The 25,182-nt window shown below is 32.7% G+C and overlaps 1 protein-coding gene across 2 annotated transcripts; it reads left to right on the top strand.

The window, feature by feature from the left end:
* The first annotated feature begins 1,976 nt into the window (after positions 1-1,976).
* Positions 1,977-23,946, top strand: LOC111506253 (uncharacterized). Of its 2 annotated transcripts, none has more exons than XM_023161268.2 (9): positions 1,977-2,212; positions 2,266-3,177; positions 5,257-5,376; positions 5,435-5,609; positions 8,882-9,323; positions 9,607-9,802; positions 13,672-13,839; positions 15,616-15,905; positions 19,401-23,946. In XM_023161268.2, exons 1-9 carry the CDS (start codon positions 2,051-2,053, stop codon positions 19,849-19,851), a joined length of 2,916 nt encoding a protein of 971 aa, XP_023017036.1. In that variant the 5' UTR covers positions 1,977-2,050; the 3' UTR covers positions 19,852-23,946. The 2 variants fall into 2 exon arrangements, with proteins under 2 accessions (XP_023017036.1, XP_023017035.1); XM_023161267.2 differs by having other exon boundaries at positions 8,879-9,323.
* Positions 23,947-25,182: the final 1,236 nt, after the last annotated feature.

The following is a 25,182-nucleotide window of genomic DNA, read 5'->3' as shown; positions in this document are numbered from 1 at the left end:
AAGTTTACCGGACAGCGCGTTTTTTGTTCAGGGTTGAACAAAATTTGGGATCACTTGGGATTGACTATTTTATTTCCATGGGAAATGTATCTCATTCTTGAGGAAAATATGAAAAAGTCACCAGACTTATGCTATCTTATAGTAGTAGCTGCTTGGTAAAGTTTCAAGTGGAAATCTCACGTTGAAGTGTGTTTTTTGAATATGTTGAAAATCAGGATTGTTTAAACATTTGGGCTCTCCTAAAGAAATTATTTCTGCAAATGTGTTAGACTGCGCAGCCGGTCATGACCGCAGTATTCCACGTTCCACTTGCTTGCGAACATACTAACCGTACAGTCAAGTGGAATGAATTATGGAGCGTTTTGGCCGTCATGAAAGCATTACAAAAGGCGAGGTTGAAAAAATAAAGTAGACGTTTTAAGGAGGAAAGGTAAGCCTCAACAATCAGTTTCACTGATTGCAAGCTAACGTTATTTATTTGTAAAAGAGGTATAATTCTTTTTTTTATATACAATTTCAGTGACATTAAAAAAGTATAATCGTGAAAACCGAAAACTTAGCCCACGTATTATTCATTATGAGAATATAATTCATCGTTACGTAGAGTTCAGCGTCTGGAATCATACGGAATTTTTTTTTTTTTAGCTTTTATTGAATTTGATTTTTTTTTTGGGTTTAATGAATGTTTTTATTCTTTCAGTAGAGATACTTATTGATCAATTTTTACTGATATATGAATTTCATATTAAATATTTATTTATTATTATATTGTATCACCATCATAAAAAAATGAAGAATTCAGAAGTCATTCCAGGTACATGATTTTCTAAAACATATTCCACTGTAGATTTTGAAAATGTTATGTGTAAACCTAGCTTCCACTAGAATTATGTTTTCTGAATCAAATTTTCATATTTTAAAAACAATTTTAAAAATTGCGCTGAAATATCATCTACGTCCACTTTGACCCACCTAATCAGATGGGTCGTTTTGAGCTTGTCATGAGCGAAAGTAATGACGTCATGAATGACGTTCTCTTCGCGACTACAACGATCTCGGTCGTTATATGATGGAACGACTAAAAGAACATTTTGATCGTTGTGAGCGCTTAGTACAGCCACGCTGTGGTAGAACGCACGGATAGTGTTTATTCTAAGCGAGAAAGAAAACTACAAACGAACATAAGTGAAAGACAAGTGAAAGGCAAAAAAACTAGAGATTAAAGACAGCATTCGTTTCGTATTGGCACTTTAGCAAATGAACATAATAAATCATTCATAGCAAATTTATTGAGAAATACTAATAATAATTAAACCAAATCTAATATGATCAAGAGTTGGTTATTGTAATAAAGAATATCACAAAATAACCGTTGTGAAAGTATTGTTGAGAAAAACAATGCTTCATTTTGTAAATAGTTAAAGACGAAGCAGTTTTCAGTCCTCACTAAGTCAGGTTGACTCAGGTTTCCTCAATGAATGATGTGAATGAATGCCGTTATATATGTACTTGTGGAACAGATGCTTTTGGTTTCTACAAGCTATCATTGAAATTAGCATTCAAAATTTAGTTTGGGGAACTGGATGATCTGGGATTTTTTTCAAATCGAATAACTCTTTTCAACTCCTTAGTTATGTTTATAAGTGATGAATGAACTCTAATAGATCAGATATCCGCTATTACATACCTAAACATACAGATTACTTTATGTTTCAGGAGAAAAATCATTTTAGTCGTGTTTCAAAACACTGAGTTGTGGAGGGTACTATGCTATCTAAGTATAGCATAGTTTATCCCTTGTTGATGTTAATTTGATAAGTGGAACATTCATCAAAAGGAGAATAGCAATACTAGTGCATAGGATCAGTCTATGTATTGAAAAATATTGACGTTTTTAATGTGACATGTAAATATTCCATGGGGTGATGAATGAAATAGCTGCTGTTTCTAGACGTTTTTATAAAGAAATAGAAAAATTAGTTGATGGCTGACACATGACGGTTATGTGTTTATATATTGTTTTTTTCCAAGTAATTTTATATTTTTCAAAATGATTAATAAAGAAGTTGAACTTATGATAGATAAACTGTGTAGATGTTGTATGCGTGAAAATGAAAACATGCATAATATATTTGAAATCAAAGGTGGGCCAGATCCGACTGAGCCAACAATACTGCTCTCTGATATGTTGGTGGCTTGTGCTTCTATTGAGGTGGGTTTTCGACTTCTAAATTTTAGGTAAAGTAATTTCATTCAACATTTAAGGTCACTTCTGGTGATGGGCTCCCAAATAACCTGTGTGAGGGCTGCGAAGAAAAGTTGAAAAATTTATATGAGTTCAGGAGGCAGTGTCAGAAATCAGACTCTGCCCTCAGAGAATTGACGCACATCGATACCAAAAATAATGTCTCAAGGACGGAAGAGGACATTGTAATACAACCTGATGTATTGGGTGATGTTTTCGATGAAGAGGATGATTTGCCTTTGGTGAGAAGAGGCGCAAAGAGGAAACGTGGTAGACCAAAGAAAAAAGTAACGGATAGTTTGGCTTGCACATATTGTAAAAAAGTATTACATACCAAAAAGGGGCTGAGAGTCCATTTGAGGTCGCACACAGGAGAGAAACTGAGATATTGTCTATTTTGTGATGCAAAATATACCCGCACAAATCATTTGATCCGCCATATCACCACCCATGATAAACCAGGTTTGACACATCCTTGCGAGAGCTGCGATAAGGTATATGATGCTGCTGCTGATTTATACAGGCATTCCAAGGAACATGAAGATGTTGTTTCTGACGAAAAAGACTCTTCCAGAGAACAATCTATCAAAATTGAAGCTGACGAGATCAAAACTGAAGTCGTCAACGAGGCTGAACCCACTGAAACTGCTGAAAAAACAATTACGGCAGATGCTTCTCAAGAAGCTGATCAAATGTTTCTTGAAGATTTTCCAATGAGTGATGGTGATGATCGAGATGATAGCGATGGTGATTTTATTTTTGAAGAAGACTTGGATAAAGATAAGAAGTCTTCTAAAAAGAAAAAGAATAGCCCTAAGGTGGATGATAAAGCTATATACGAATGCAAAGAATGCACTAAAGTTATGACGACATACATTGGTCTGAAAATTCATATGCGCAGACATACGGGTGCAGATTTGTCTACATGCAAGGTTAGCTATTTCTTACTCTCAACTTTTTTCAGCTTTATTTTTTGAATCAGTATTGTAGTAAATATTCAGTCATGTAAACATCTACTTTAAGAGGGGAAGTAACTTAGTGACTTGAAAATTGCTCAAAGTGTAATAAAGTGAAATTTCATTTAAAATAATGGCTAATAAGACAACACTTGGGATAAAAATGAGACCTTTACCTGCTCAGCCTAAAAAAAGAAATGAAAATCCAGTAAAAGAAATTAGCTGAAAAAAAATTTTGGTTGATAAAATATTCGGATTGTTGCTAGCAGAACCACTTTAAATTTTTATATTTATATTCTTTTATAATTGTATCCCAGAATTTTTGCTCTCCATTAAATAGTGATATCGTGGGATCTGCTAGCCTACTATAGCTAGCTGAATCCAATCATAAAAAACATTTTCTTGACTGAGGTGCCTTCATTACTGTATTGAAAATTTTTTTGCTTGTCCCATTAAATAAGTATTTGAGTGATTATCTCAGCTAGGGAGAGACAGAAATATATTGAAAAATTTTACCCTATCGCCGGCTTTCCATGCATTGTTTTTTTTAATCATTGGGTCCCATAGAATTGATTCTTTATTTCAAAAATTTTGAACCTTCGAACTTTCGCTATTTTAGGTTCACTTCAGACTCCTTCAAAAGTTATGTTACTCCTTGTTTTCATTGAACAGACACATGGTAGATTGGGAAATAATTGTTTGAAACTAAAAAACTCACATTCGATATGAAAAACATAATAAATGAACACCAGCATGGCTTTGTATCTGGTAGATCTAACACTATGAATTTATTCCTTATCAACATTTTCTTTTGAATAGCCTAGAGGAAAAACACCAGCTTGACTCTATTTATATTGACTTCCCTAAAGCCTTCGACAGGGCTGTTCCTCAAGGATCGCATATAGGCCCAATACTTTTCATTCTTTTTGTAAACGATGTGTCGGTTGTCATACACCACAGCTTTGACTCGATGTTTGCAGACGATCTCATTCTTTATAGGGTAGTAGATAACCTTTGTGAAGCAGAACTGTTACAGCTAGACCTAAATACCTTATCTCTATTTATATGTTTATTGTAAAATAAGAATTTTCTTCAAATGTGGGATAGATAGATAGAAATATAATGAGAATTTCAGGACGGTATTCCCCTCCATCGCCGACTTTTAATGTGTTTCTGAGGTATTTACCCAAATATTCTATTCAAGCGAGGAGCAAAAAATGTTTGACATCCTAAAGAGAGGCTAAAATTTTAGCAAGTTCAAAATTTCCTAAAAGTGCAGTATTTCGATTCGATTCTGCCAGCTTAACGGTAAAGCTATCAGAACCCACATTAAAAAAAAAACAACACATCAAAGGCCTGGAAGGGGGGTAATAGGAGCCTGAAATGAGCCTAAAATTTTCAAATATATTTGTTTATTTTGGAAAAAATATTTCCGGGTTTCATCCTTGTCTCTGAACCTGCATAACAAAAAACCTAACTTTTTCCAAGGCTTTTGACCGTTTGAGGTGCAATTTCTACTACAATTCCTGATAATTATTAGTTGGAGAATAGTATTGTCACAGTTGTACTGTGTGGAAGAGTAATTTTGTACAAAAAAAAGTTCTATTTCACAGAGATATTCGTTCTATCTAATAATAATAATGATAATAATAGCATTTATGACCCAACAGTCAAGAACCATTTACAGGGTTTATTAAATATGTCAAAAAAGCCACTTCAGATGCTCATAACTACAAAGGTGCAATGTGAGAAATGAAGACCAATAAAAAAATAAGAGGAGGAAACAAGTTATACATAATGTTATATATTTTCTGGGTAACTCGAGACTTTCTATATTGAATGTTGTAGTAAGAAATTCATATGGAACATATTCAAAAAACACTTTAATATGAGATTTCCACTTGAAAGCTTTCAAAATCGTGACACATGTTTCGCTATACAATATAATCTTCAGGCATCACAAGCCTGAATATTTTCTAACTGTTGTTACGGTAAATAGAATCTTCAATAGTTTCGACAGGTAAATTAATAAACCACCTATGTTTGCTTTTTCAGCTCTGTAATAAGTCATTTACGAAACATAGCCACTTGGTGAGGCACATGCGAACTCATGGAGTCGTTGATTCTGATGAAGCAAAAGCTCTAAGAAAGAGTACAGATTCTAAAGATAAAAAAGTGAGTAGGCCAAAAGTGTATTTATGTGTTGTATTTATTTTTTTTTTTCATTTATTAGGTTATGGAATGTGATTATTGCGACCGTAAATTCAAGTATAGGAAGAGTTTTGTTCATCACATGCAGGTTGAACATGGAATGTCGGATGTGGATAGTGACTGTGACAAATCCGCTAACCCAGACAAAGTGAAAGAAGATAAGGGCGAAGCGGTTCGTGTTTCTGAAGAAAATGAAGGTCAGAAAAATATTTTCTCATTAAAATGATCACCTAATTTACAAAATGATATTAAGGTGGATTTATGCAGCAGCAACTTTTATTTACACTTTTAATTTCATTGTAACTTTAGTAACTTTCATTGAACACCTTTTAGATTCAGCTAATATAAATTCTTCATCAATTCAATTCAAAATATAGAGGTTCTTACAACAAGAAACTCTTTTACCTTATTTTTGAATCTCCCCATTCTGTATTTACCTTAAGTTAATGAGAAGACAATTAAATAATGTCTTACACTTGAAGATAATTGAATTTTGTGTAAGTGCTAGTGTAATTTTAGAAGGCAAATGAGTTGTGAATGACATTTACTATATGTTGAAGAAGTATTAATTTGATTTTTATAATTTTTGAGGATGAAACATTCCGTTTTCAAAATTGAAAGGTCTACCAATGTCCGAATCTTCTGTTCCACCCATATAGGATGGCATGAATCCCTATAAATAGCCTTGCGTAAATATCTGATGGCCCATCTTTAAAAGAGGAAAATGAATTATGTACAATTTCCCCAGAACAAATCCCATAATGAAAATGAGATTCAAATTGATCAAAGTGAACAGATCTTGTAAGAGCAGAATCTAACTCTCTTGCAACAACTCCCATTGCATGGCATTCTGCTGCTAGTCGTTTACATAAATGGTCAACACAGCTATCAAATTTCAGTTGCTTGTCAATGTATAGAGAGCCCAAGACATTGTTATTCTTCAACTTTATTGATTTTTTCATTTTCCAAGTTAACCTCCCCTATATCACATCTGAATGAGACCACATTTGTTTTGTCAATGTTGAAAGATAAAAGATTGGAATCGCATCATTCCTTCGCCGTTCTGATTTGGTTAGATGATTTTGAGGTGGTATTGTTGTGCCAGAGAATAGTGGTATCGTCAACGAAAAATGTGAAGTTACCATTGATGTCAACATGGACTGAGTAATTGACATAAATGAGAAACAGTACAGGTCGCAAAAGGAACCCGTGAAGGACACCACAGTCAATCAAAGTTCATCCGATGAAATTCCGTCTATCAGGACAGCCTGCCGACGATCAGACAGCTATTTCTCAAACCAGAGTAGTGCAGATCCTCTAAAACTTCTAGCTTGCAGAGAAGCAGACTATGATCTCCACAGTCAAAAGCCTTGGATAGGTAACAAAACATGGCAGCGGCAAATTCCCTTTCATTCAGACTAAAGTACAGGTTTTCTAGGAATGAAAATATAGCATCCTATGTATAGTTCAAGTAAAAGATATAGTGCCCCCTATCTTCCAGCAGTTCCCTTTTAATAACACACACAACGCGGTACTCATCGCTACATTCTGTTGGTCACCGTAACATGACTTCAAATTTAATTTTATGACTCTTCAGCCAATCTCAAAACTCGGTTAGTAAAAATTATCCAATACGAACCGCCAATTCTTCAGTCCACGTGAACTAATTCGTTGCGGCATAATTCCTTTGTATTGGTTTTTTTGGCCTTTGACTTCGCCGACACCTTTAAGATTACTATATCGGTTACTTCGACTATACCTTTTGAGGTACTATCCTTATTAAAATATTTGATGAAATATATAAATCAAAGCATGCTTTATTATCTGAAGAATATAATTCTTATTGACAAAGCTTCAAAATGTAATAGTACATAAATCGTTACTTATTAAAAGGAGCAGGAGGTCATGATAATTAAATGAAATTAAAATTATGCAAACCAATATGGATTTTCGGATGTTGAAAGTGGATGAACTTATAAATGTATATATACAGTCATGCTAATGTTCACAACAATACAGTAAAATAAATATAAAAACAGTTTTCCCTAATTTATTCTATATCAATTGGTTATATATACAGTGTCATCCCCAAAGTATGCACCATATGGGAAACTTATTTATTGAGGGTTTTTCGACAAAAAGTTATTCTTGATAAAAGTTTGTGCATCCCCTAAAACTAAACATGTAACAACAAAATACAGTACAACACACATAATATACGAGGAGCCGTAAAATATTTGATTTTGTGACAAGAGTAAAGTACTCTTATTTTGAAAAATATATGTAGATTTGAAGTCATGGCCATCTAAGTGAAGTTTTATTTTTTACCCATTTTTTTTTAAATGGGGACTACGAAAAACAAATTTTTGCTAAAACAAAACGGTCTATGGACCTTGTCTTGACTATGATACTTGGTCCAGAGTACAATGTGTTCAAAACTCTTGTATTCGTTATATATATGGAATAAGGAAGTATGAACATGTGTCCCACAAGCTTGCAGAACTGAACTGATTTAACACGAAAGATAGGTTCAAATTTCATTCAATATGTTTATTTCATAAAATTATATTATAAAGAAATCCGCCTTTTTTATATCATAAAGTAACACTCAGGACACACGTACACAACATAAATTTCAGAAACAAAAATGTAATCACATGTCCACAACACAAGACCTCAGTTTTCCAGAGAAGTTTTTCGTATTCGATTTTTCATCTTTTTAATTCCATTCCCGATTCGCTAAAACACCATAGTAATTTTTATAAATTCAAAAAAGAGCTTAAAAGTTTTCTGCACGTTAACACATTCTGATGAATTTCTCTTTTTATAATCTGTGTTTGACAAGTAGTCATTTTTCGTTATCTTCCATATACTTTTTTTTTTCATTTTGTTGGTGGTGAATATTCAGGCGACCCAACAAATGCCAAAAACTGTGTTATATAAATTTAGGTTTTAGGATTAGTTAGGTTAGTCTTTAAGTAAAAGTAAATTAATTTTCAAAGTTTTTGGTGCAAAGTTATTTTTATTTTTTGTTATCACCGAAAATTACTCAAAATTATACAGTATTGTAACAAAAACTTAATATTCAATAATATCAAATCACAAAACATCAAAATAAAATAGGTATTTCTGAACAAACTCATTGATTTCCTGGAGATTTTCTTGACCAAAATAAGTGTTTTAAGTTGAATCTCCAGAAAATCAGTGAGTTTGTTCCAAAATGCCTATTTTATTTTGATGTTTTGTGATTTGATATTATTGAATATTAACTTCTTGTTATAATACTGTATAATTTTGAGTAATTTTCGGTGTTTACAAAAAATAAAAATAACTTTGCACCAAAAACTTTGAAAATTAACTCATTTTTCAAAACAATTGACCGTGGTTAACACTATAGTTGTGTAATTTGAAATTACACAACAGGATGCTGCGTTACAAGCATCATAAACAAGAAAAACTGTTTCAGCAGGAGCATCTGATCAACCAACGGATTCTTCCCAGATTGTAGAGCTCAATCACAACTTTGAACTCGCTCAACCTGTGGGAGAAGACGAAGAGATAGATATCCCCGATGCAGAAAACTTATTCGGCAAAAAAACTCGAAGCAAGAATCAAGTGTGTCACGTTTGCGGTGCTTCGTTTGCCAGGGTGAATCACTTGACGCGTCACATGACCCTGCATAGGTCGGTGCTGGTGAATCAGTGTGACCGATGCGAAAAAGCATTTGCCACCGACGAACACCTTAAAATGCACGTGAAGGAAGAGCACATCAACAAACCATACGTTTGTACCGTATGCAACAAACCTTTCAGCAGGGGAGAGCACTTGATAAGGCATTTGAAAGTGCACCAGAACAATGCCGATAAAGATGAAAATCTGAAATGTTCAATATGTGATTCAACATTTACCAGGTGAGTACCTTTTATTATATATACCTTTATATCCAATGGATCTTGAATTGAATGATTTGTCGTAGTACAGCATTTTTCTTGTACATTATTTAGAAAAACACTGCTATATTTATGGAAATTCAATTTAACTTGCCTCTAGCTGTGACAGAAATCTCTGACCTACTCCCCAAAAACATCTTCTTTCTTTCATTTTTTTTGAGGTTCAACGTACTTTATTATGAATTATACTTGTGAACCAGAAATATGCAAAGAACACAATTCTGCGACACTTTTCTATTTTCAGATCAGACCATCTAGCTCGGCACACGAAAGTTCACTTGTTGCAGGACAAACGGCACGTTTGCGGGGAATGTGGCAAGGCTTTTAATCGCCTCGACAACTTGAAAACCCACCAAAGGACACACACGGGGGAGAAAGACACATCGAAATTACATTTGTGCATTTATTGTGGAAAGGAATTCAATAATTCCAGTAACATGGTAAGTGGTTGATATAAATCTCGATTTATATTAATTACTTAACCCTGTTGCTCGTATTATTGTATAACTTGCAAAAATACAGTAGACATTTTCTCTATGAGGAAAATAATTGGGACAAGCTCAGTTTTATACAAGAGATATTAACGACTTGACATTTTTTTTAGGTCTGTTTATTTTTCCATGACAAGTATACAAAATGTATTCAATCTATTCCCGAATTATAAAGGTGGGATGGTATTGTGAAAAAATATTAGAAAAACAATTAACTTTGATCTAGGGATACCTTCAATATTAATAATAATAATATGCTGTATTATCATAACATATAATATTGTAGACAAAGCTTGGGTAGTACATACTTGAAAAAATGCAATACATACCAACTGAAATTTAAAAAAAAGTAAATGGTGCATTGGTGAAACTATGTTAAAATGGAGGATATAAAAGATATGTATATATAAAAGAGTAAAAGTCAAGTTTAAAAAAGAGTAGACATAAAAAGTAACAACTTAAGAGCTTCTTAATAAGTAAAGATAAAAAATATGCGTAAGTCAGGTAAAAGCTATCGTTACAATATTCATCCAAAGTATAATATGGTCTATCAGATAGAAATTGTTTGACTAACTTCTTGAATTGGAAGTCATTTATATTGGCCGGTCTTATGTCCATAGGCAAATGATTGTACATTTTTCCACCGTTGTAAAATATGGAGTCTCTTGTAATGTTTTTAGTTGGCACAGTGAGTTTCAGAGTGTGTCTGCAGTTTCGGGTGTTATACTGGGAAGAGGATGCAGCAAAATTCAATATATGCTTATTTATTAAACACACAGATTCCACTATGAATAATGCAGTTACCGTTAAAATATTATGTTTTTTGAAAAAGGTTCTACAGGAGTCTCTTGGTTTAAGGTTTCCTATAAACCTTATTGCCCTTTTCTGTAAAATTAGTAAACTTTTGAATGAAGTTGGACTGAGGTAAGTAACAATATGTTTTGTTCACATGCTTCAACCAGATAGGAAATATGCTCCAATTTTGAAAATCATTTTCTAGGCTGCCATATTATCTCCCAGAAAGAATTGGGTTGGGTAATATCATTAGTTTTTTATTATACGAGATCAAAAGCTATGAATTGTTTTTCCACAATACTAGACGTTTTCTTTGTATTGCTTCTTGCAAGCAGGGCATAACTTCAAGTTAATTCTCCTTTTTAACAGTACGACCATGTGGCAAGAACTCCTGATGCACTATGCTACGATAATTGCCACGTATATTAATTCATTCTAAACAAGTTCAAGAAAATTATATGTTGTTACATCATAGATAATTGTAGGTACATAGTTGTGAACATTACCTGATAATACCAACTTAGTTGGAGAAGAATAAGTCGGCAGACTCGTTTTTTCAATACTTTTAACTACACCATTATTTGTACTTTCCAAATCATCACTGTAATACTTTTCTGAGGACAGCGAAATGAGTGGGACACGCTTACCTCTATACTCCGCTGAATAAAATTACTTCCTCAAATGCTTGGTTGGATCACAATTGATTCATAACAGCAGAGTTTCAAAGAAATCTTTCCAAAAACACCTACAAACAATCATAACTCTTGAATTAATGTAGCAAATTTCAATTCCTTTGCACCATTGAATGGAGAATAAAACCCTCTATTGAATGAGCTATCACTCACCACTCCATGCTATTTAAATTTTTCGAAAGGGTTGCTTCCCTCCGGTAAGGGATGAAATTAGGGGTGAACTGTTAATACTCAAATGTACATTGTAATAATAATAATAATCATCTTTATTTCAGAATATGTCAACAATACAATAAACATATTATGAAATGACGTCACTGAGAGTTACAAGACACAATAATCTTGCGTAAATAGAAATATAAGATGCATAAATAAAGATAATTTTAAAAATTATGATTAAAATACTCCGCAATATTATAAGGTTCCAGATGTATGAGTACCTTTTTTATTTCTCTTTTGAATTTATTGATGCTGACCAATGCTTTTATTCCATCTGGTAATTTATTGAACAATGTATTATGGGCTATTTTCAGTTACCGTGAGTCTGTGAACAGGGTAGTTGATATTTCTAGTCCTAGTTTCATATTTGTGAGGGATGTAATTTATAATAAACAAAGATTTATTTTTAAAAAGAGCATTAAACATTCATAAATATAAATTGCAATATATTGTTTGTTCGGAAAATACTTCTGCATGATTCCCTATATTATTATGGCATATTTAAGATTATTCTTAACATTCTCTTCTGAATGATAAACACTTTTTCCATATCAGAACTGCTTTCCCAAAATATGATGCCATATTCAGCAGCTGCTTCAAAGATTGCATGATACATAATTTTCATTGAACTGAAATTTAGAAATCTATTGAGAGTTCTCATGGCAAACACGACTGAATTTAGTTTCATGCATAATTATGTTATTTGTTCAGACCAGCCCAAATATTCATTAATGTAAACACCTATGAATTTAGTACAAGGAGCTATCTCTCTCTTTCTATTTTTCATATTTATGCTTGATGGACGTTCTATCTGTAGCTGTCTTGGACGAAATAGTATCGTATTAGTTTTTGATTCATTAAGAATCAATTTATTACTTTCAAACCAATGTTTGGTGCCGCCAAATAGATTACTTGCATTTTGCATAAGATCAGGAAAATTATCACCCCCGCATGAAAGGTTTGTGTCACAAGCATAATTTGTAATAAACTGATCTTCTTCAATACTGGTTACACATAGATCATCCATGATAATTATGAAAAATATTGGACCGATAATACTACCCTGTGGTATTCCGATATTTGATGATGATATTTCAGATTTATACATTTTTCCTTGATTCTTAATGCACACTCTTTGAGTTCGTTCAGTGAGATAAGATTTAGCCCATTTCAGAGCATTCCCTCTAACACCAAATCTCTCTAGTTTAACCATCAACAGGTAGAAATAAAAAATCGACGTGTCTCGGCGATTTTCCTAACAAGAGTCCAGTAACGATTTAAATAGGGGGTAATACTTATGATGCGCACTGTATGATAGATTTTAGGTCGTTTCAACAGTTTTTTTCGTGCTTCTGAGCCTACTTTAGACTGTAATATCTTAGTGAATACTTATTTAATTTAATAGAAATAAGCGCCATTTGAATCAGTGCACTTTTGCCATTGTAACACAAGGCCGGTGAAAAAGTTATTGAAGTGCTTGAAAAGGTGGTACTCGGTTGACAGGGGGGGTCTAGAGTGTATGATGGGTGAGGCAGAAATTAGACGTTCAATTCATTTAATTTTCAAACGGTGATTTGTGAAACATGCAGACGGACATTGTCGTGGAACAGGATCAGACCTCTTCTGTTACCTAGCTATCGGTATATTTCGTCGATTTCCTCACAATAGATTAGGGTTCTCAAATCCTCGTCCTGAATTACTGTAGATTGACCACTTTGGGGCTCATCTTCGAGGCTAAAACAGCTGAGGAGGCAACACTCTTGATATACAGGAATTGATTTTATAATTTTCAGTTCATTTGGTATCACATCATCACTCTTCTTGAGAGGCTCATCCAACTATCCAGTATTTTCAATGTGAAAGAGGTGATTTTTCTGTTCAAAGTCAACAACCCACATCTCCAAGAATTGTCAATCTTTTTCGTGGCAAAATGATGAATAAAGTTTTTCCATTATTATTATTATTAGATTCTTGTTCAAAGAGCGACACAATACTTCAATATTTTAATTATAATTTTCGAGTTCTCTATTTTGTTAGTGTTGATATAAAATTGAGCATTTTCAATTATTATTCTCAATTGAATAAAATTTTCAACTAACATCTTGTTCTTAGATCGTCCATATGAGGCGTCATACTGGAGAGAGGCCGTACAAATGCACGGAGTGCGGGAAGGGTTTTCCAAGATCCCACGATTTGAAGTGCCACGAACGTACACATTCTGGAGAAAAGCCTTATTTATGCACTTTATGTGGAAAGTCGTTCAATAAAAGTAATAAGCTGGTAAGTACTGTTTCTTGACCATTTGCTTAAATTTGGAATCTAGAGTAAAGTAAAAAATTATTAGTTCAAGTTAAATTTTTCATATGATTTGGTTTGATTTGATTCATCAATATTATATACAGACATGTATGGAAATAGAGCACCCAGTATATTATTAGTTTCCAAAATCTGATCAACACCTTTTCTTAAACACTACTCTTGATTCAACTGCTTTTGAAAGTGTGATAATGGCCCATAGTTTAGAAAAAAATTCTTATCTAACAGTCCAGTCCGTATGTTCAATGTTGGATTTCAAATAAGCTACATGTTGAAAGAGCTCCAAGATTAGGAAGCCCGCCTCTTTCTCTGATGAATGCTAGTTTTTTTCTATAGAAAAGACAAATTGGACATTCAGGAAGAGTTTGGAAATCGTGAAAATATATTACAGTAGAACGGCTCACCTTCCCATTTCCATTGCATGGCTAAAGAGTTTCTCGATACAAACTTTAATGGACAATGGATAGGTCGCAGGGGAAGTACGGAATGATCACCAAGATCTCCAGATTTCACGCCTCTGAATTTTTTCCTCTGGGAATATCTGAAGTTCAAAATCTTTATCATTGAATGCCAAACAATTGAACAATTTCGAAGAATAGAAACATGTGATGAAAAAAAATGAACAAACTGCCATCAATAATGAAACATTTTATAGCCTTTCAAATCGTACATTGCGACAGTCAGCTCCAGACAAGTTTTTTCCTGTCTAAATGCATATCGCTCTTGTATTGTTCGGATTACCGAAGAAGCTTTTGGAGTAACACTTCATGAAATTGACGTTCGGATTACGCACCCCTCCAAGATTTTTGGAAGGATCCACTTCAAACACTCAATCAAATAATTTTTGGGGTTTAATAAAAGTGTTTTATTGAAAAATCAATTGTTTTTCTACCAACTTATTTTCAAACATCGATATTTCAAAAGCAGTTCAGTTCAAGAGTGAGGAATTCAAAGAAAAATCGAATAATATACTGGATATCTAATAATAATAATAATAATTGGTTTTATTGATAAGTTCATACATAAGTAATCAGTACATACATAGCTCTTATCAAATGGCAGGATTCATTTTTCGCCAATGTTCACACATGGTCAAAAATTGATCTTCCATCCAACCTTATTCCTATTTACAATTTAATTTCAAAAATAATAATTATACATAAATACAAATGAATATTATAAATAATTGAGTGAAAATATATAAATAACACAATTTATAACTGTATGGTATATAAGAAATTATATAGATATTAAAATGCCTACTAAACAGGTCTCAAGATATAGTGAAAATACCCAGTAAAATATCTCTCTTAAGTTTCTTTTTCATCTCACCAGAAAAAATATGCTTCTATTCAAGAAAATAATGCAAGATGGCACTAAGCGGTCATTTTAAATCTTTCTACTATCATTTTTTCCATGAAAAAAAGTGGCTTTTCATCACATATTTAAACGTTTCATACTACGTTGCCATATACCAGTTGGCCCAAAAAATAATAGAGGGGGAACAGACTTTAGAGGGGCATTGTATATATACATATATCAGGTTACAAATTAAAATAGATACATTAATGTACATGAATTTGAACCTCACACAAACAAATTAGGACATTTAGGTTGTGATTACTAGAAAGGTATAACTCCAAACAATTTGTATGTCTAATATATTGATATAGCATAAAAATATTTTTGTAATATATAGGTAAATATTCCAATCATATTTAAGTTCTAATGTATTTTCAGTTACGTCACAGCCGTGTTCATACAGGTGAACGCCCATACGTCTGCAATATTTGCAGTCGCGCATTCACCCAATCCAACGATTTAGCGCTGCACATGCGAAGGCATACTGGGGCTCGACCATACGCGTGCGGAGTGTGCCCTGCTCGTTTCATACAGTCCGGACAGTTGAAAACTCATCGTAGGACAACAGGACACTGGATGGAGACACAGCCCGATCTCAAAGGAGGACACAGAGTAGAACCAGTGACGCCTGCCCATGAACCTATGCCTATTAGGTTCAAAGTTCACAGGTTGGTTAGATATTTACATTATGAAAAATTTATAAACAAGAACAGAGGTGTATATCATCTGAATTTTAGTTTGGAAGGCACACAAGCATTCATACGTTTTCACGCCCCTGATATCAAAAATCTTTTTTAAAAACGAAGTATGTTCAGAAAATAACGGAAATTTTCGAATTTAGTAGGTTTGGAAAGTCCAATTGAAACTTTTTTTATTGTATTATTATACAGTGTGACCCATTTTTAATGGAAACACCCCCCTAAAATTTGAAGTTGTAAATCGATTTCAATATATTTTTTTAAATGTCAAGTACTAAAAGGTCTACCTTGGGACAAAATTTGAAATGTTTATTAAAGTTTCAGGGCATACTATGATATTTTTTCTTAGTCGAAAATCGGGATTTTTTATTAGCGATTTTTTTATTGAAAAAATCACTACGCCACTGGATTCAGAGTGCCTCTAAATAGGTGTGACCAAAATTTCATGAAAAAATATTCATTATTAACAAAGTTATGACAACTCAAAAATTCGAAAACTCACACAGTTAACAGTCACAATATATCATTTTTTTTATGATTTCAACAATAAAGTGCCGCCAGATGAAAAAAACAAAAAAACAAATAGCGTAAATACTTTTAATGAAAATAACGGAATTACATCCACACAATTCAACTAACAATGAAGCAAAAAATTGTAATAAACGTAACTAATAACTAATTACTGAAATGTTTCGATTCAGTGCAACAATTAATTCTAACTCATGTTCTAGTAGCCTCTACTAATCCACTACGTATTTCGATACATGTGTCGTAGCGCTTACGAATGTTTCTGATTACGTTCCTTAGTTCTTGAGGGCTAATATCTGCACATACCTGTCGAATTCTTGCACAAAGTTCATTTCTATCTCTTGAGCGGTTTTTGTAAACCTTTTGTGTGAGAAGTCCCCAGAGAAAAAAGTCCAAAACTGTGAGATCTGGAGATCTGGGTGGCCACTCTATAAACGGACTACCACGGCCTATCCATCGGTTTGGAAAATGTTCGTTAAGCCATTGCCTCACAGCTCTGGCATAATGAACTGAACACCCATCTAACTGGATAATTAAATTTGATCGTTTATTGATTGGCAGCTCGTGAATAGCATCCCAAAACTCTGTGTTTAAAGATTCTAGAAACCTCTGCGCATTAATGTTTTCCTCAAAAAAGAAAGGACCAATAATTCGTTCGTTCAATATCCCACACCAGACGTTGATTTTTTAGGAATACTGGCTTTTACAGTTTATTACCCAGTTAGGATTATCCGCTGCCTGATAGCGACAATTCTGTGATGACACTACTCCATTTGTAGTGAAAATGGCTTCGTCGGTATATAAAATATTTTTTAGTAAATTTCTATTGTTTAAATATTCCCCTTGGGCCCATAAACAATATTCCAGGCGTCTTGCTTTGTCGCCTTCTTGAAGTGTGTGTAAAAATTTTGGCTTGGAAGGTTTAATATTCTTCGCCTTGAGACATCTCCGAATAGTTTCTCGCGGAATATTCAAATCTAAAGTGGCATTCCTTATACTGGCATTAGGATTATTTCCGAAATAATCTAAAATGATTTGATCATTCCTGTCATTCTTGTTTCGTCTTTGTACAGGATTACTTTTTAACATCATTTTTGATACTGCACCAGTTTCATTGAATATTTTATTTAATTTATTTACCGTATCGCAGCTAATACTAGGACGATCTGGATGTCTCTCATTAAATACTCTACAAACCTCTCTAGCACTTCTAACGTCATCTCCCGAAAGGCGTACAATTTCAATTTTTTCTCTCACGCTCAATCTTGCAGCCATGACACAAAATAATTCGAAGAACTGTAAGGTGAATATTGTTGACAATAGTACACTTAAATCTTTCACATGTGTCAAACTGTAATATCATTTCCATGGCAACTAAGATTTAAATTGAAATATTAGGTCTTAGTTTTAATTAATTTTCGTGAAAACTTGAATGTAATTCCGTTATTTTCATTAAAAATATTTACGCTATTTGTTTTCTTTTTTCATCTGGCGGCACTTTATTGTTGAAATTATAAAAAAAATATTCTCATGGCTATATCTGTTGATATAGGGTGTTTTTTGTAACTGTTAGCTGTGTGAGTTTTCGAATTTTTGAGTTGTCATAACTTTGTTAATAATGAATATTTTTTCATGAAATTTTGGTTACACCTGTTTAGAGGCACTCTGAATGAAAAAATCGCTAATAAAAAATCCCGATTTTCGACTAAGAAAAAATATCGTAGTATGCCCTAAAACTTCAATAAACATTTCAAATTTTGTCCCAAGGTAGACCTTTTAGTACTTGACATTTAAAAAAAAAATTATTAAAATCGGTTTATAACTTCAAATTTTAGGGGGGTGTTTCCTTTAAAAATAAGTCACACTGTATATATGCCCCTGAAGTATGATGAAATTTTCAGCTATATAAATTGTTTACTTTTCTCTGTTTATGCCAGCTTCTAAGGTTTGAAATGTTTCAAAAGCTTGGCCATTTTTGTATGTCATTTGAAATGATTCAAAGAATTTGTATAAAATTTAGCGTAAAAAATGAAATAACCTATGTAAAATGTTCACAAAGACATATGGTTAGACTGCTATGAGTAAAACAAGAGTTTACGAATGGTATTAGCGTTTCAAAAGTGGTCGTGCTTTCGTTGAAGATGGTGAAGGCCCTGGACACCCCAGCAACTGATGAAACAACAAGAAATGGTTATGAACTATCGCCGAATCACAATCAAAGAAGTCGCTGATGATGTTGACATATCGATTGGCTCACCAGATATGAACTGTATTCTGATTCACATATTGTTTGCTTGTCTACAGATTATCTAAGTGTTGACATGAGAATACTGATAAAATATGAGGGAAATTGTCATTTTCTTCAAATTCTCAATTATAAATAAATAGTAATTGGGCCAACACTAATTGTTTTGACAGTAAGTGCTTCATAACAGTAAACAAATGGTGAATGATATGCAGCAAAAATCGTTGGTGGGACAAATTTAAAAATTCGTATTTGCCAGTCAATATTCTCTAACATCAACGTAAATATTTTCCTGCCAAGTCTTGACATTTTATAATGAAATTATAATATAAATAAATAAAATAAATAAATCTATATGTTCATTAAAGAAAATTTTGGCAATGAAAACCTTGCTGACTATCCATAATTTGTATCTAAAAATGATATTATTTGATTTTAAATCACATATGTACTTTTGTGATTACTGATAAAACAGTGATTGGTCTGCAATTAGCAATATTAGCTGGATCATCCTTTTTCAAAATAAACCAACATGATTTCAATTTCATAGAAAATACTCCTTCCCTAGGAGATTTATTAATGGTGAGGGTTGAAGGTTCGATTATACACTCCACAAACTCAGAAATTCCATAAAAACCACAAAAAAAATCCATTTTTCATTTTGTACTGTAAGGAACACCCTTTACTTTCAGAGCACTTAAAAAGGAGGAAATTCCTGAGCCTCAAAACATCATCCAGCCCCAAACTCAAACCTCCACTACGGAAGACGTGTCAATAGATGAAATACATCACAGTATCCATACGGAACCACAACGAATCCTCATGGGCATAATGGGCAACATCAAAATCCCTGGCGACGAAGGCGTTCAACCTCTCATCATTGACGCTTCCAAGCTGGCAGAACTACATGGAGCAGGCCTGGTCAACCTGCCTTCCGTCATACAAACCACCAACGGGGACGAAATCAAACTGAAATCAGAAGTGGGAAGTTTCACGATTTCCCATTGCGAAAGTGAGTTGGAGAAGCAGGGAGAGAGTGCCGGAAATTCTTATCAGGATGGGGTAGTGATTTATTCGAGTGTCGGTCATACTTCGACAACTTACACCAGTACAGAAAACTTCAACTACCAGAATTACCACTAACGACAGTTGAGAAACTACAAGTAGTTTTCAAGTGCATTATTATTTGTGTTAAGTCAATGAGATTCACAATTGTGCATTTTTAGTGGACATGGGTTAGCAAGTGAGTGTTACTCCATTTAATTTAAGTTTTAAATGTATGGTTTTTCAATATTCATTGTATGCAACATGGGTGGATAGGACCAAGTTTTCAAAGACAACTGTAATGTGGCGAAGATTTTTTGCGTCGATGTTTTTATTAGAGCGTTTAGAAAGCGCTTTTGCTTTTCCACTGGATATTTTTTTTCTTTCATGCTAGGTAAAAATTAAAGTCATGAAAATTCACTAAGAAATACGTTCGGAAAATATAATTCTTATATTTTTTAGTGTATAATTAACAATTTCTATTTCATTCAGTTGAAGATTGAAAATCTTACGAACAAATTAAAAAAAAATAGATAACAACTATAATTCTTGAGCTTGGTGTCTCTCGGCATTTAATTATCACTTGAGTTCGTATTCAATATTTGAAAGTTATACATAGTGGACCAACATAATTTTTCATATTTGATATCAGTTAATTTTTGGTGTCTCAGTGGAACAATTATTTATATTCCATCGTTTTATCCACTAGTGAGATATAGTTATCTCTAAATTTCTAATGCGATGATAGGTCGAGCTAGAATAATGTGAATAATTGTTAATATTACAAAAATAATCAATCAAATATTTGAAATATTTTGGAAATCCGTTCAACAAGGTTATTTTATTGAAATTTCTGATACCTAACATATAAAACAGTCATTATTTTTTAGTTTTGTGAAAAATTCATTCTAATCCAATTTTTTTGTTATTTGACAATACTTTTCATATTATGATGTTTAAATACCAAATAAATTTTTGGTCAGGTAGCAATGATGAATTACAGAAACTCATCAGTTGCTTATCTGCAATATGTACTCTCGAAAAAAAATAAAATAGCAAAAATTCATTTCGCGAAAGCACTCGCAAAAATATTGACAAAATTAATGGTAATTTACATTATTCTTGATCAAAATTAAGTGGAAATGTACATGTTTCATATCAGAAATTAACTCAGAAAGGTAGTCATATTTGGAAATTTCCTAAATATGGGGTAAAGTAACTAATATGAAAAGTTACCATTACCAGTAGGTTACGATACAGTTTTTGATAGAAATTAGGTGGAACTGTACATGTTTGATATCAAGAATTTACCCAGAAAAGCAGTCATATTTGGAAATTGTTTTTTTGGTAAGGTAGTAATGAAAACTTACATCAACTTATCAGTTGAAAACGAAGTTGTATGTCTAGAGATCACCCTCAAACTATTGAGGAAGTTATTTATTTATTGAAGTAATACAACTTTCTCACTATTCATACAGGGTGATTTCAAGTTCAGATATCATTAATTTTTTATGAAATATATATTTCATATGTAACTCATAATAACTAATCACCACTTTGATTTATCACCAAAATATGGAGCAAAGTAACTAATATGAACAGTTACCATTACCAGTAAGTTATGGAAACTCACAATTTTTAATCGAAATTAAGTGGAACTGTACATGTTTGATATCAGAAATTCAATCAGAGAAGTAGTCGTATTTGAAAATTGTTGTTTTGGTAAGGTAGTAATGAAAACTTACATTTGCTTATCATTTGCTAACCTGCAATATGTATTTACAAAAACAAGGTTGAATGTCTCAAAATTCATCTCCAGAGATCACCCTCAAACTATTGAGGAAGTTATTTATTCATTGAACTAATACAACTTTCTCACTATTCATAAAGGGTGATTTGAAGTTCAGATATCAGTCTTTTTAATGAAATATATACTTTGTATGTAGCTTATAATGAATAATCATCATTTTAGTTCATCACCAAAATATGGAGCCAAGTAACTAATATGAACAGTTACCATTATCAATAAGTTATGGTAACTTACAAATTTTTAATCAATATTAAGTGGAACTGTACATGTTTGATATCAGAAATTTCATCAGAGAAGTAGTCATATTTGGAAATTGTTGTTTTGGTAAGGTAGTAATGAAAACTTACATTAGCTTATCATTTGCTAACCTTTAATATCTATTTACGAAAACAAAGTTGGATTTCTCAAAATTCATCTCCAGAGATCACCCTCAAACTATTGAGGAAGTTATTAATTCATTAAAGTAATACAACTTTCTCACAATTCATAAGGGGTGATTTCAAGTTCAGACATCAGTTATTTTACATGAAATGTATATTTTATATGTAACTTATAATGAATAATAACCACTTTGATTGATCACAGTAATTTATATGAATTTTTGACAAAATAAAGTGGAAAAGTCCAAATCAAATATACTTTATTATCAGAAGAAAAATACATCCTATAGGCAAAGTCTTACAATTATTGCATTTTGCTAAATTGATATCCTGAAATTATTTTAAAAAAAACTTATCCAAATGTTTCATCTAGATAATCTTTTATTCTGTTTTCATTTTGAAATGCTTATAATTCAGCCTAATGTAAGAAATGTGTGTGCTACATATTCTTAAAAAATACTTGATGCTTTCTATTTGATAACACACTAGGTAGAGAACTTTTAAAGTATTGCATTGAGGTGGCTTGAACTGGACCTGAATATCTATTTTGAGGAAGGTTTCAGAATGATAGTAGGTTTCTCAGGCTTTTTCACTTGAAACCAACATCAATCATTTACATTCATTGTTTCTTAATAACTATTTACTGGGAGATTATTTTGATCAAAAATTACACAAACGAAGTGTTTCTAATGCCGGTAAACCTTGGTGTTTTTTTACTACAAATTGACGTTACAGAAAAATATGTGCTTTCTTCTCTTGGAGTCATGACCGATTCTTTCTTCAATGTTGCCTTTGTTTAGTTTTTTAGCTTCTAGTCTGTTACATCACATATGAAGTTTTTCATTTACAGAACTATTCGAGTTTAGTAATGGGATACATAATTGTACTGTAATATAGGTTTCCAACTACAGTTGAAAGAGAAACGTGTTCAGTTTTTCCGGGACTACTCTATGAGTAATTTGCCAAATCAAACTGAGATTCGTTTGATTTCAAAGTCATCTTTAGTGGCTGCATTACTATAGATGAAATGTTCAAAACATCATGCAACGTATCATGTTAAAGTGATTACATATGTATGGTAAATCACTAACTTACAAGATTCATTTTGATTTTCAGTATAAACGCTTTACATATCTGCGACATGTGTTTCATTATACAATAGATTTCTCAAACAGATTTGGATTGAAACATTTACTGTTGAATAAGTATTTTTCCCCTCTTTTACCTTATTTACCTGATTTTAAACGTTAAAACTAGATTAGAAACATCTGATCGGATCATAGATCATAGTAATAAATTGATGGATGTAGCCGTTACTACGTGGTAGTAAATCATAATACAAAAAGAAATGAAAATTTCTATGTTTTTTACCACTTTCATTTGTAAATAACGTTACTGCAGTTTCGTCCTATACGGACATTTTCAAACTTATACAATAAACTCTGAGTTTATCCGTATAGGATTGTTTATCCTTATAGTCCATATAGGACAAAACTGCAGTAACGTTAGTTACAAATAAAAGTGGTAAAAAACATAGAAATTTTCATTTCTCTTTTCATGATCATAGTAATGTTTTTGGAATAAGATGTTTCATTCAAAACATTTAATTGTATCCTGCTTGAGAAAGCTAATCATAGCGAAACACGTGTCAAGGTTTTGTAAACTTTTTACAGTGAAAACCAAAGTAAATTTCATTAGTTAGTTTTGATATGGGTTTTCATCAAATATCAACCAGTTCCATTCAACATATGTATAGCACTTAATGCATAAATTACTTTTTCCTTAGATGTACCATTATTATATATGAAGTCAGACATAGCTCAGACTGTTCCAAGGAAACAATTACTTAATTTAGTTTTATGCTGTATTTGTATTCTAACAGTTGAGGTTGTATATAGTTTTCTTTTTTTTGTATGTATAGTCTTAATGAAATATTGAAGCCTATTTTATTGTGAACATAATGTGTACATTATGCAGTTTTTAATAAAAATATTTCACAAATTGTGTTCGAATGGTTCTTCTAAAATGAATACGATATATCTAGAAAATGACAGACGTTGTTTATGTGTGGATATTTTTAAGTGAATAGTTGACAGATACAATTTGAGGCTAGTTTTTGCTTTATTCAATACGAGAAACAAACTTATATCAGAGATTTGAGTAAAAATAATAAAACTATGTGGAAGCATTTCATGATTCCTTAAAAAATTAACAAATGTTTCATTTGTCCTTTATTTTTGAGGTGATATTTTGATTTGCTTTCAAAATTTGGTTTTCATTGGTTTGTAATGAAAGAAAATAAATTTGTATTGTTAACATTACTCAATTCTCTTATAAATATTATTGAGAGTGCCCTAATCTAACCTCAGCATTATGACTTATCAAGATTTGGATCTCTGAACTACCACGTACACAACATCAATTGAGTATTGATTACACACATCCACAGAAGAGATATTTCCGAAATCGAGATTCTAGATTGTTGAAAAGATATTCAGAATTGACACTAAAAACTTCAAATGTAGCAACTGCCCATAGGAGTTTGCAACTGTTCAATAAGTGACCTAACACTTGCTCCAAACAAATAGCCACCTATGGCAATTAGTTGGAAACTAGAACCCGAACACAGCACATTTATGATTCAATAACAGAGAACGCTGTTTTGGCCCGTCATAGGTCTCATCAGTGGTGCTGGGCTGAACCACGAATGTTGCTGGAGTCAACTGTCAAAGGACAAGCCTAAGTAAGGTCGATGACATCTTCCCTTACAAAGTCGCCATAAATGGGATTGTCAGGGTCGAGTTAAAAAACAGCTCTAGCTGTCACTTCTTATCTCTTGTTATGAATGAAGTCGATTTTTTCCAAGTTTGCACTGGTCAGACCTTATCCCCCAAAACATTCAGGAGGGCATGTCAGTATTAACAACTAACGACCACTCCCCACTCCTTGGAGTAAGTGATCATTGAGTCCGAGAATCATGTGTTCCGAGCAAGCGCAGTGAGCCAAGAATGGTAGACTTCTGCATTTGACCAGCTATGATTTCTGCCTTATGCGGTAAGCAGGCATGATTTTGAGATTCGAGGGAAAAGAGGGCATCATTCCGTCAAGGACTCCAATAATCAAATTATCATTATGAAATCAATCATTTGGTATCAAAGATAACAAATTTGGCTTTAGAAGAGGGCGGTCAACAACGCATGCCATAATAACATTTCTTAATGAACTATATAATAATCTAGA

The sequence above is a fragment of the Leptinotarsa decemlineata genome, unplaced genomic scaffold (genome assembly GCF_025532065.1).
Source record: "Leptinotarsa decemlineata unplaced genomic scaffold, Ldec_3_MD MMD2_tig00000008_RagTag_RagTag, whole genome shotgun sequence".
In the NCBI taxonomy this organism is placed as follows: domain Eukaryota; kingdom Metazoa; phylum Arthropoda; class Insecta; order Coleoptera; family Chrysomelidae; genus Leptinotarsa; species Leptinotarsa decemlineata.
Note: the sequence above shows the minus strand (reverse complement) of the source record. Positions and strands in the feature narration are given on the sequence as shown.